Genomic DNA, 13,481 nt, shown 5'->3' with positions numbered 1-13,481 from the left:
AAGACGCCAAAGGCATGGCGTTAAACGACATGCTCTCGATCAGACCGAGTATTCAGCGAGTCCTGTTGGCTGTGTGCTTGCGTTTCCGTATGTACAAAAACGTCTTTTCAGCGGACATAGACAAGATGTTCCGTCAAATCTGGGTGATCCAAAAACATAGAGACTATCAGAAAATCGTATAGAGAGAGTATCCGTCAGATCCTATCAAGCACTTTCAACTTTGCACAGTGACGTATGGAACATCATGCGCACCATTTCTAGCAGTCCGAGTGCTAGAACAACTAGCTGCTGACGATAAGCACGAGTTTCCGAATGCAGCAAAAATCGTTTTGGAGGATTTTTATGCCGACGACGTTCTCACTGGAGCAAATAGTGAGGATAAGCTGCTACGCAATAGGGACGAACTCGTCCAACTGATGTCCTGTGCTAACCTAGAGCTCGAGAAATGGGTATCGAATACCAAACGCATCGAATCTTAAGATAACATGGATTCCTCACAATCATCAGTCAAAGCGCTAGGGCTGCATTGGCACCCTAGAGAGGACACATTATCGTACAATGTAAACCTATCCAAAGACCCTAGCTGCACCAAGAGGAAAGTGTTGTCGGATGTCATCCGACATATATTCGACTCTCTCGGTCTATTGGCACCAATCGTAGTTTAATTCAAAATACTATTTCAAAAACTCTGGCTGTTGAATTTTAATTGGGACTACGAGCTACCGAGCAAACTAGCAGACAACTGGCTTAAATGGCGAGCTGATCTAAACATCCTTTACAAGCTCCAGATACCATGCTTAGTTAAAAGCGTCACACAGAAAATCGAACTGCACGGATTTTCAGGTGCATCCACCAAGGCGTACTTAGCGGTGGTATACAACCGAGTGGTTAACGACGATGGAACGTTTCGGTCGCCATATTTGCAGCAAAAACAAGAATTATGTGGCGCACTTCTATTGAGTCAACTTCTGCAATCCATAAAAGCTGGATTAATGCGCAACGACGTATCGATCTACGCATGGAGTGATTCCACGATAGTCCTGTCATGGATATCGTATTCACCAGCCCAACTTAAGACGTTTGTTGGGAACCCCACATCTGAGATCCTCGAAACCATTCCAAAGCATGCATGGCGGCATGTAGACTCAAAATCGAACCCAGCGGATTGCGCATCCCGTGGCTTTGGAGTATCCGAGCTCATTGACTTCTCAATTATGGTGGAAGGGTCCTTTATAGCTGAGGGACAAGGATCAATTCTTGGTGAAGTTGAACAATTCTCACAACTGTACTTCTCTTTTAGACAAACGCATACAAGGCGAAGTCAAAAGTAACTGCCTAGCTGTGCAGACGACTGTCACGACGGACATCTCATTGGATAAGCGTCTCAATCGCATATCAGCTTGGTTGATATACCCTTGCAGTTAGGTAGCAGCTTATATTATAATATATGAAAATTTCACCATCAAATTCATTTTCTAATAAAAATGTTGGAAACAGCCCCAAGCATCTTTAAAATTAGCAAGGTTATGCCATTTCCGATCGTTCAGTTATATGGAAGCTATAGGATATCCTTATAGGATCCTTATGAAATTCGACATATCGGATTAAGTTGCCCAAAATGGGTTCTGTACCAAGTCCCATCTTTCTTATTTAAAAAGCACAAAAGCTATGCCAATTCCGATCGTTCTATGAGAGCTATAGGATATAGTTGGCCGATCCTCGTTAAATTTTGTAGATAAGTATGTTGGCCAAATATTACATGTGTGGAAAGTCTTAACCCTCTAACTTTGAAATCACCATAGTTATGGCATTCAATCAGTTATATGTCAGCTATAGGGTATAGTCGACCGATCCCGGCCGACTTTTATACTACCTGCAAATAAAATAAGAATGTGTGCAAAGTTTCAACTCGACAGCTTTAAAACTGAGAAACTAGTTTGCGTAGAACAGACAGACGGACATTCTTATATCGACTCAGAAGGTGATCCTGAACAATAATATATATACTTTATAGGTTCGGAAATGTCTCCTTCACTGCGTTGCACACTTTTGACCAAAATTATAATACCCTCTGCCAGGGTATAAAAAGTGGAGACCAGACCTACGATAAAAAGCCTCACTTAGCGTGTAAAACTTGTTCACGTGGATAGTAGGCAGCGTAATATTAAATATTACAACATTATATGTCTTATGACAAGATTTAACAGCACAAACAAGCTCTCATAGTAGTAATTAATTATATATTTTTCTTTAACAAAGTAAATTGAACTACTGTGTCACAGAATCAAAAGAATATTTTCTATTGAAGAAGAAAAGAAGCATTACAAAAAAGATGAAGAAGGTGAGCAGAGCTTTGCTTGGAAGAAAATAACCAATTTTATTAATTTTTCTTCAAATATATATTATTTAGCAAAAAGGTAGAAAATGCGCTTATCGGAGTAACCCTAAAAAATCCATAAAATAAAAGAGGGTATGTCAGATGGAGACTTTTTAGCATTTACAAGCAAATAGCCTTCAAAATCGGATATATGTATATTGGTTGTAAAGAAATTTATTAGGGAATTTATATTCCTGCCTAAATTGCCCGTACAGCCACTTTATTTAAAAGTATAAGATCTAGAAATTTAAACAAGTCGTTGGTAGCGGTCAATACTGAAACAAGAAAGGAAAGCTAACTTCGGGCGGAGCCGAAGTTGATATACCCTTGCAGTTGAGTCGCAGTCCGCTAGGTGGCGCCACGCATCTTATATTATTAGATATATAGCGGATCGTATATAGTTGGCCGATCCTTATGAAATTTGGCATATCGATATTTTGCCCAAAGAGGAATCCACTGAAACTCCCATCCTTCTAACTTGAAAAACAACCAAGTTATGGCTTTCCCGATCAATCAATTATATGGCAGCTATAGGATATAGTTGACCGATCCCGGCCGTTCCGACTTATATACTGCCTGCAAAGGAAAGAAGGATGTGTGCAAAGTTTCAACTCTATAGCTCCAAAACTGAGAGACTAGTTTGCGTAGAAACAGACAGACGCACAGACGGACATGCTCATATCGACTCAGGAGGTGATCCTGATCAAGAATATATATACTTTATAGGTTCGGAAATGTCTCCTTCACTGCGTGGCACACTTTTGCTATATCCTATATATATATAGCTATATATATATTTATATGTATGTATATATATAGCTATAGCTATATATCCTATAGCTGCCATATAACTGATTGATCGGAAATGCCATAACTTTGGTGTTTTTTAAGTTAGAGGGTTGGGACTTTCCACACATGTTATATTTGACCAAAATATCTTATGTACAAAATTTCATAAGGATCGGTCGACTATATCCTATAGCTGTCATAGTACGATCAAAATGGGCATAACTTTGGTTTTTTTTAAGTAAGAACGATGGGATTTGGTACAGATTCTATTTTGGGAAAAAAATCTGATTTGCCGAATTTCATAAGGATCGGCCGTCTATATCCTATAGCTGTTATATAACTGATTGATCGGAAATGCTATAACTTCGTTGTTTTTCAAGTTAGAAGGATGGGAGTTTCAATGGATTCCTCTTTTGTCAAAATAATTCGATATGCCAAATTTCATAAGGATCGGACAACTATATACGATCCGTTATATACCTAATAATATAAGATGCGTGGCGCCACCTAGCGGACTGCTACTCAACTGCAAGGGTATATAAACTTCGGCTCCGCCCGAAGTTAACTTTCCTTTCTTGTTATTATTAATATTTCCCCACAATTCCCCTGTTTAAAAAGGAACAAAAATAATATGATATAACACAGATTTTATATGTAGCTTAGTTTTTTATGTTTGAGTCTTTATTCTTTGGTAATATAAAGGGACAGGTTAAATAATATAAAAAATGTTATACATGTTAACAACAAATTAAAACCTTTCCTCTGAAATGAAACTTTGAACTAAATTGGTGCACCTCACTATGCAATTAAATAGCAATCAACCAATTAACTCTATTTATTCTAGACTTTCTTTATGTAAACTAAAATCAATTAAAAATCAGATCCGGATAATCAACAAATAATAAACACACTCATACTATACTATACATTACTATACTCGATATACTTGAAATGTTCCGTCTTTTAATTTTAATTGTTTAAATAAAAAAATCTCTTGACGTGTTAAAATACCGGGGGCGAATCCGCATGCTACGCTCAAAATATAATATTGGTGACGAAAAAATGCAATATGGGGATACAAAATTACCTATTAAATCATATTCTTACCCGGCACGTGTCTGTGTGTTCTATAATCCGTAATCGTAAAGTTCAAGGGTATATTATATTTTTTTGAATGTAAGTATAAGGGAGAAAGAATCATCGCCGTATCATATCTCTCTCTCTCTCTCTCTTGATCAGCATCAACAGCCGAGTCGTTATAGCCATGTCCGCCTGTGTGTCTCTCCGTCTGTCTGTATGAACGCTTGGATAAGAGATAGCAATAAGATTTTGCATGTAGATTTCTATAATACCCACGCAGATCGATCAAGTATGTTTCACATTTTGCCTCGCCCCTTACCGGCACACAAATGGCATATTTCTGTACCGCCAGTATTTTGAAAAAGTTTAAAAAAAAAAAAATTTAAGCCACCTTGGTATATGTACATACCTGGATCACATTTGGCACATTGACTCCTATGATACCCATGCAGATCAAGTTTGTGTTAAAATTTTACAATACCACCCCCTTTTGTCCATGAAAAGAAAATCTGAATGTAGCGCCAAATAAACAAAGTTTTTTGAAAATGTTTTAATGTCAAACACTGCGTAATGCAGAGCAAAATTCAATACCGATGAACAAAAACACTAAAACATATGTGCGATATTTTTATACCCTTGCAGAGGGTATTATAATTTTGGTCAAAAGTGTGCAACGCAGTGAAGGAGACATATTCGACCCTTTAAAGTATATATATTCTTGATCAGGATCACCTCCTGAGTCGATATGAGTATGTCCGTCTGTCCGTCTGTCTGTCTGTCGGTTTCTACGCAAACTAGTCTCTCAGTTTTGGAGCTATCGAGTTGAAACTTTGCACACATCCATTTTTTCCATGCAGGTAGTATATAAGTCGGAACGGCCGGGATCGGTCCATTATATCCTATAGCTGCCATATAACTGATTGATCGGAAATGCCATAACATGGTGTTTTTTAAGTTAGAGGGTTGGGACTTTCCACACATGTTATATTTGTGGTATATTATATACCAAAATATCTTATGTACAAAATTTCATAAGGATCGGCCGACTATATACGATCCGCTATACATTTAATAATATAAGATGCGTGTCACCACCTAGCGGACTGCGACTGAACTGCAAGGGTATATCAACTTCGGCTCCGCCCGAAGTTAGCTTTCCTTTCTTGTTTTTTTTTATTTCCAATCCAACAACAAAAATGCCTTCGCACTAGGATGAAAAGTATTGAAACTAAGTTAAGTGTTGTTAAGCTATGCAACATTTTTATTGAAATTTGCCTGAGCTATGGTGGGAGCAGCGCATGTATTTGAGTATAATGTGATCCTGATTAAAAATATATCAGACGACTCTAATCAGACGAAAAAAATACTCCAATGCTCCCAATGTTTGAGCTATTTTTTGAAAATTTTAAATTTCTTCTTATTTTCCACAAATTGATCCAAAACTTAATAACTCTTCTAAAACTTTTTGGTACGATTCAATATAAAATTTTATATTCAAAAACTAATATTAAATAATATTTCCGATTTGGCTGAATTTTGTTTTGTAATTATAAATAAGGCATTGGTAAGATTTTAATTTTAATGGTGAAAGGTGGAGTGGCAAAATTTTGGCACAAACTGCTTGGTTTTCATGGGAGTGAAAAAATCGCTTTAAAAAACCGATCGTTCAAAAATACTGAAAGTCAATATGGGAATCAAAATAAAACAAGAAAGGAGAAGCTAACTTCGGGCGGAGCCTTGCAGTTAGGGTGCAGCTTATATTATTATATATGAGAATTTCACCATCAAATTCATGTTCTAATAAAAATGTTGAAAACAGCCCCAATCATCTTTAAAAATAGCAAGGTTGTGCCATTTTCGATCTTTCAGTTCTATGGCAGGTACAGGATATCCTGACTAAGTTGCCCAAATGGAATCTGTACCAAGTCCCATTTTTCTATTTTCTATCTTTCCTTATTAAATTTTGTAGATAAGATATGTTGACCAAATATAACATGTTTGGGAGATCCAAACAAAAAAATTGTTATACCCTTGCAGAGGGTATTTTAATTTTGGTCAAAAGTGTGCATCGCAGTGAAGGAATTAATATTCTTGATCGGGATCACCTCCTGAGTCTATATAAGCATTTTCGTCTATCTGTTTGTCCGTCTGTCTGTCTATCTGTCTGTCCGTCTGTCTGTCGGTTTCTACCCAAACTAGTCTCTCAGTTTTAGAGCCATCAAGTTGAAACTTTTCACACATCCTTCTTTTTCTTGCAGCTAGTATATAAGTAGGAACGGCCGAGATCGGGCGACTATATACTATAGCTGCCATATAACTGATGTCATAACTTTGGTGTTTTTAAAGTTAAAGAGATTGGTCTTGGTACAGATTTTATTTTGGGCAAAATAATCCGATTTGCTATTTCATAAGGATCGGCTGACTATATCCTATAGCTGCCATATAACTTAACGATCGGAATTGAAATAACTTTGGTGTCTTTTAAGCTAGAATGATGGGACTTTCTACGGATTCTATTTTGGGCAATATAATTCGACCTGCCAAATTTCATAAGGATCGTCCGACTATATCCTGTAGACGACATATAACTGAACGATCGGAAATGGAACAACCTTAACCGCAAGGGTATATCAACTTCGGCTCCGCCCGAAGTTAGCTTTCCTTTCTTGTTTTGTCTACTATTAAGACGTTGGGTCTCATAGATTTAAAAGTTTACTAGATATTTGAAAATCTTTTTCAATCCCTTTTCCTTGTGACACTTTGTTATCTTCATTGATTATGAAGTTATTGATATATTAATTAACAAAGTTTGTTTTAATTATTCAACGTAAGGTATTTTAAAAAGTTGAAGAACAAAAGTTGCTCACATTTTAGTAACAATCATTTGCAATTTTTTTAACGATTGGCAAGAATAAAATAGTGCAAACAGACCAACAGAGGGACAAAGAGCCTTCAGTTGGAAAGAGCTGTAAAAATCGAATTTCCTGATTAACTTCTGAACGAAATGTCGGGTTGGTTGAGATACCAATCGACGCATATTTGGGAGTAGAATGCGAGTAAATAAATATTCTATCTGGGGGCTAAAATGTCTCCACCAGATTTGGAGATTCAAATATTTTTCACTTTTACCCTAATTTCTCCCGAACCAAACGACTTTTTGAAAATGCTTGGACAAAAATTGTCTAATTAAAACATTTGGTATATAATTTAGATCGGATGCATACAAAAAATTTTTAATTCGTCTATATAGAGTCTCATCGCGCACACTAAGGCATGAAGTTCCTCACCTCGTGGACTGCCGTCCACAGTGATAATTTACGGTCATCTTGGCATAAAATTGTAATATATGATATTTTTATTTTTTGCAAAGCCCATATGCAGAATGCACATGCACTTTTTTCTTATCTAGTATGTAATCTTTTATTCGTCGTTATTTAATGGCTTTAATGAAGCTGCAGACTCCTTTCCAGCTACTACAATTTCTGCAGCGCCAACTCGAGCGCGACTTCCCAGTTTGACATTGAGTTAACAAATTTTGTATATCGAGACATTAGTAGACAAAGATGTGAAAACTCCTGTTATCGAGAAATTTAATGATTTAATTGCTTCCCTCTCTGGTATAGCCTTAAGAACTATCAAGGCATCCCAGGTCACTTAGGTCAAATAAGTAAATTGTAAAAAAATATTTAATGGTAGGTATCAGCTCCTGTCCGCTAAAGACAATGGAAAACCAAAACCGCAAAAAACTAGGTGCAACAAGCAACTCAATAGAAGTTCGTTAGCTTGCTCCTCTGCCAACATCAATCAATCTTGCAGTTATTGTAACGCTCAAGAACACTTTTTGGCCCAGTGTAGTCCATTCGCGTGCCTTGCTGTAATGCAAAGGTTTGAGTTTGTCAAGTCTAAATTGTCTGCGAAAATGTTACACAATTGGAAAATGTGGGTAGACTAAATGTCAATTTTTTGCCAGATCTCACAACAAACTTCTGCACCGATTCACCGTGACTGAAAATAACGAAGCGATACCACCAAACGAAATTCCTAGCCAACGCTAACGGATGATGGCTACGTCAAATTCTTTGCATGCGTTTTGCATGAGCACATATTGGCTTAAACATTACTTGATTTGGGGTCACAAATGAATTTTATTACTTAATACCTTGATCAACGCTCAAAGATCCGTAGGGAGGAATTGTGCAACAGCATGTTTAGAATTGGTCAAGCTAAATCAATGGTCAAGCATTGTGGACAAGTCAAGAATTAACGGAAGTGAGTTTCCATTCGACTTTGAGATTTTTAAACCAATTTCAAGCTACCACCCTGACCATTCAGAGAACGTAAAAGATTGGGCACTACCAAAGATTTTACCATTATCAGACCCATATTTTTATAAACCTCAGTGGATTGATATGCTTAATGGAGCTGAGTCATTTTTGAATCTTTTGTCCTTTGGTCAAATAAAACAAAGTCCGAACCTACCCATTCTTCAAAAAAATTCTCCTTGGATGGATATTACCGAAAAATAGATGTTAAATTCCTTTAACTCCCGTCTGAATTTCCAACGATGTTCTTGCTACTCCACATTATGTTATACCTCATCAATGTGTCTTATGGCCTTAAAGCGCATCGACTTAACTATCCACACTGAAGCGCCTAAATTATTTATTGATGGTTTGTCCTCCAATCCAGGAAGAGCTGTATTCAACTCTTCTACGGTTTCGTCAAACAGGTTCGCTCTGAAAAAAGATGTATCGCCAAGTAATGGTGACTGAAGCAGAGAGGCGATACCAGTTGAAAGTGTGAAGAAAAGGACCATCAGACTCCTTGAAATTCAGAAAGCTCAACACCGTTACTTATGATACTTCACCAGCCCCATTACTGCCCATAAGTTGTTTGAAGAGGTTGAGTGAATCCGCGAACCCTACATTTCCTCAAGATGCGGAAGGTATTTGGTCTGGTTTTTATGTCGACGATATGTTTAAGGGTGCTGGTTGCTCTGAGGGGCTAAATACAATCAAGTCTGAAGAGTATTTGGTTCTTCTAAACGCTGAGTTTGAATTAAGTAAGGGTTCTTAAACTCGCCTTAAATTACTGCATCCAATAGCAATTTTGAACTCAGAGCTGACTAATAGCTTTGGTCCCTAAATGCAATGGCGACTAAGCGGAACATTCTTTCGGTGATATCAAAGGTATATGACCCCTCGGCTTATTGAGCCCAATACTCATTGAAGAAAAGATCCTTTTGCAGTAACTGTGGCTCAAGAAGCTAGATTGGGATAAGTCAATTCCACTCCCGGGACCCAAAAGATATAATGTCAAGAGGTGACAGTAAAATCGATCGGGTTTACAGGTTCATGGTTTTTAAAGGAATTGGAAGATAAAGGGCCAACGAGTCCCCGGTTGGATTTATCACCAAAACTTCTACAGACGGAAGCAAAGAACAGTGAGGTCTGTAGCTTAGAACTACAGGATCAACGGGTACTAGCGCCACCTATCGGGCGGTAGCCGTTGCAAGTGGCAACATTATAATCTATAGTTTATCGGCAATCTGCAAGACTGCATTTGCGTTAACGATAAGTCTCCCACTAATCCCAGCTCTAGCGCCGGCAGGAAGCTACTGCTAAACGCACCATGCTTTCTTTCCCAAACCGCATCTTGACCTGAAAGGTTGATTAAAAAGTAGCTGTTCAAGGCTGTCCAAGAAGGAAGAGAGAAGTTGGATCCGCTTAAGTCGCAATCCGATCTTGCCCCGATCCAAGTCGAGATTTACTAGCTACACGGATTTAAAGTGTAAAGTGGATAGTAGAAGCGTTCTGGCCAGATTGTGGTCATATTAAATAGTGTTTTCCCAGGCCCCTAAGGGTAAGTTCGAAGAGCTGCAGAGCAAAGCGAATGAATATGCTCTCACACAAACATTTTTATCTCAGGGTAGGGAACGGTGGCTTTGAATAATCGCCGTTTACCTCTGTCACGGAGACAGAAGCAGCAAGCAGGGCAAAATTGATCCCCGCTTCAAGAAGCTCAGTCTATTTTCGGCACGGTTTCTATACAGTTCGGCGTGGGCAGAAGTCCGAGTGCGGCGAGGAGGGGAAAACTCCCCTAAAACCCCAAAAAAGGTCTAAAGGTGTTTCTTACCGGTTTGGGACCTCTAAGATCCTTTCTCGTTTAAATAATTCAGAAATGGCCCAAACAGCATAAATGCATTACGCGCAAAAATATAATATATAGAGAAAAAACCCCGTTATAGTTAATACTAAATAATATCGTAGGTTAAAATTTCTAAAGTTTAAAAATGTAAGTTAAAGTCAAATATAATGAATAACAAGATTGATAAGGATTTGTAAAATTTAAACATGTTAAAGTTAAAAGGAAAAAAATGTGAATATAAAAAGTGAATTATAAGGCTACGGAAAGAGAAAAAATATGCAAAAGAAGATATAAAATCACTTATCAGTAGGAAGATCTTAGAGAAAAATTATGTGAAGGAGGAATTGGAAAAAAAAGTTTTCGTGCATGCAAATTTCGGTCGCTTAAAGACATGCACTAAATATTGTGCATTTACCGAATCTTTTTTGATGTTGTTAGTTTTTTTATTGTGTTTGCCTGCCAGAATTTCACAGCACCACCGCCAACGAATGGAAGCGCTTTCGTCATTGGAGGAAGTTAAGGTGAGCTTTATTTACTATTTGGCAATAAACCAACTTTGATTCCTTTTCTACCGAAATTTTGTTACACGAACACACGAATATAAATGAGTATAAAGACATAATTTTCCTTAAAAATTAAAAAAAATATTTTTGAAAAAAACATTGAATTGAATTGCGTTGGAATGAAGAATATAACGAAGTTACTTTTTAAATAATTATATCACATTTCTTTTTGCATACTTTAACCCACAATTTTGTTTTGAAATATTTACTGTTACTTTTTATTTTCATTAGAATATTTTATGATTACTAAGAATGAATATCCTATCTCTCCCTGTATTTTATGAATAAACAAATATTATAATGTCTGAGTAAATACCCACTTTTAACTCCATGCTGACCCAAGAGCCGTCGTAAGTTCAAGATACTAAAAGGGGCCTAATGCATAGCTTTGTCGGACGAGCATTGGCCATGGTAGGGAGGGCTGATAACACCCCGTTAACATCTAGGGGCGTGGCATGTCTAGTGAGAAGTACTGTTTCATTTTCTTAACCGCCTGTCCGATTTTTATGCTATCTCTTTTCCGGCCGATTCAGGCTCGTTACCTATTCGCACGCGATAGATTTTAATTATCAAAGATACAAATGAGCGCCCGTAATCTGAATCCTCCAAATAACACCACGACAATTGCCGACGAGATATAGCCGGATTTCAACGCGTGCGGGATTAACAGATTGCAAGACCACCAGCTCAGACGTTGTTCGTTACAGGAATAATAAGAATTAATATCTAAAATAATTATGGCGCCCAACGTAAGGGGCCTTACTGTACAGTGAAGCCCACTCAATAGCATGAAAATACTAAATCTGTCCTTTCTGTTCTATTTCTGTCAATTTTCCCAGTCAGGTGGGTCAACTTTCATTCGCATAGGAATGCAGTGTTTATACTTTTAAAAATAGTAAAACCTGACCACGAAGAAAGTTTGGCACACCTGTCTCCTTGATTTGTGTTAAATTACATAAGTCAAGCGCTTCGGACTTAGGCAATCAACATTCACTATGTGTTTTGGCTAACCGCGCTTGGCGTAGCAATACCTAATTTAAATTAGATCTGACAAGTCATCACTCCAGGATAACAGTGCTAATGCCCGCGAGCAGTAGCCTGGCCGCGGTTTGGATTTGGGTCTAATGTGGTTTGTTTTATTTTTTTTGAGTCTGTTAGATTGGAATGTGCTTGGAACTACAATCCTATAAAAATTATTAGTAGTTGAGGTTGGCCACGCTATAAATAATCGAACCAGGCTAAATGAGCAAATCACCTTTATCTTTCCTTCTATCTTTCTCAGAACCTCTCACGTAAACATACATAAGAGCTTCGACAATGAGCTCTTGGTTAAGCATGGAGTAATTTAATTTTCATATATTATCTTTTCGCACCCATTAAATATATACAAATCTTACAATTATACATATCCTGTCGTATATCTTACAAATAACTATTACTAATCTTCCCACGACTATAAAGGTTGGAGGATTAAGAAGAAAAGTTAGTTCTACAGAGTTTGTACCGTTTGATAGAAAAGTCCGAGAAATTTCATTTAGTTTTCGATTTAAGAGAGACAGAATAATACAACAAATTTAGCTGTTATATCCCAAGCAGTCAAGATTTAGTTGTGAAATGGGTCTCGATCATTCGGATACCGAAGAGGCAAGTGCTTCAACAGAGGTCTGTACGTTGTGCAGAACTCGTACTTCGTCAACGGAATGGTTTAAAACCAAATGTGGGCATAGTTTTCATAGAAGCTGTATAAAAACGCATTTCGCAAAAGATAGAAGTTGTCCTGTCTGCAAAGCATCCTGCCAAGGAGAATCTGTGGGAAGACCAGATAATGTCGCACAGCATACAAGGCAGAAACAAAGGGTCGCAAGTTCACAGGTAGAAAGCGTGGAGCAAAGAGTCGCTGACATGGAGGGTCGAGGTCAGACTAGTAGTCGCGAGAGCATGGAGAGCATGCTGCAGGATGCAGTGAAGAGGATGCAAAATGAGTTACTTACACAGTTGACAGAGAAAATGTCCCTTTTAATTCATTCGAATTTGGCAGGCTGGAGCCAAGAAGCTCCACGTCAAGGTGTAGCCAACGCAAGTCCGTCGTTTGACCATCTGCTACGTGTAGATGCGGGTCAACCTAGTGAGGTGCAGGAACCGGTTAACCCAAACTATTCACCCAGGTCAAACCTTTCCGACCTTTCACATCGACCCGATAAGGTCTCTCATATAATGAATGGGTGGAAGTTGCGTTTCAGTGGTGCCGAGGGTGGAATAAGCGTAGATAATTTTATTTATAGAGTTCAGGCTTTAACTTGCCAGACACTTGGCGGAAATTTCGATATTCTCTGTGGAAATGCAAGTGCGCTGTTTGAAGGCAAAGCCGATGATTTCCTCTGGCGGTACCATAAATCTGTTCGGACCGTGAGATGGAATGATTTGTGTGCTGCTCTTCGCCGTCAGTTCAGGGATACGAGAACTGATGTAGATATACGAGAAATGATCAGGGATCGTAAACAAAAAGAAAGGGAAACTTTCGACTC

The 13,481-nt window shown here is 38.0% G+C and overlaps 1 protein-coding gene across 6 annotated transcripts in view; it reads right to left on the bottom strand.

Annotated features, from left to right (window-relative positions):
* The window catches only part of LOC6505378 (scavenger receptor class B member 1), an 87,390-nt gene that overhangs the window by 52,301 nt on the left and 21,608 nt on the right, over nucleotides 1-13,481 (bottom strand). Inside the window, exons 1-2 of one of the 6 annotated variants that reach the window (XM_044716522.1) lie at nucleotides 4,656-4,709; nucleotides 4,274-4,469 (exon numbers count right to left, since the gene is read on the bottom strand). The exons of 4 other annotated variants lie outside the window; for them this stretch is intronic. In XM_044716522.1, coding sequence (XP_044572457.1) covers nucleotides 4,274-4,469; nucleotides 4,656-4,694 — 235 coding nt within the window. In that variant the 5' untranslated portion in view covers nucleotides 4,695-4,709. Of the gene's footprint in view, nucleotides 1-4,273; nucleotides 4,470-4,655; nucleotides 4,710-13,481 lie in introns of those variants that run through there. One more of the 6 variants, XM_044716525.1, reaches the window with a different exon arrangement.

Source organism: Drosophila ananassae, chromosome 3R (genome assembly GCF_017639315.1).
Source record: "Drosophila ananassae strain 14024-0371.13 chromosome 3R, ASM1763931v2, whole genome shotgun sequence".
NCBI classification, from domain to species: Eukaryota; Metazoa; Arthropoda; class Insecta; order Diptera; family Drosophilidae; genus Drosophila; species Drosophila ananassae.
Note: the sequence above shows the minus strand (reverse complement) of the source record. Positions and strands in the feature narration are given on the sequence as shown.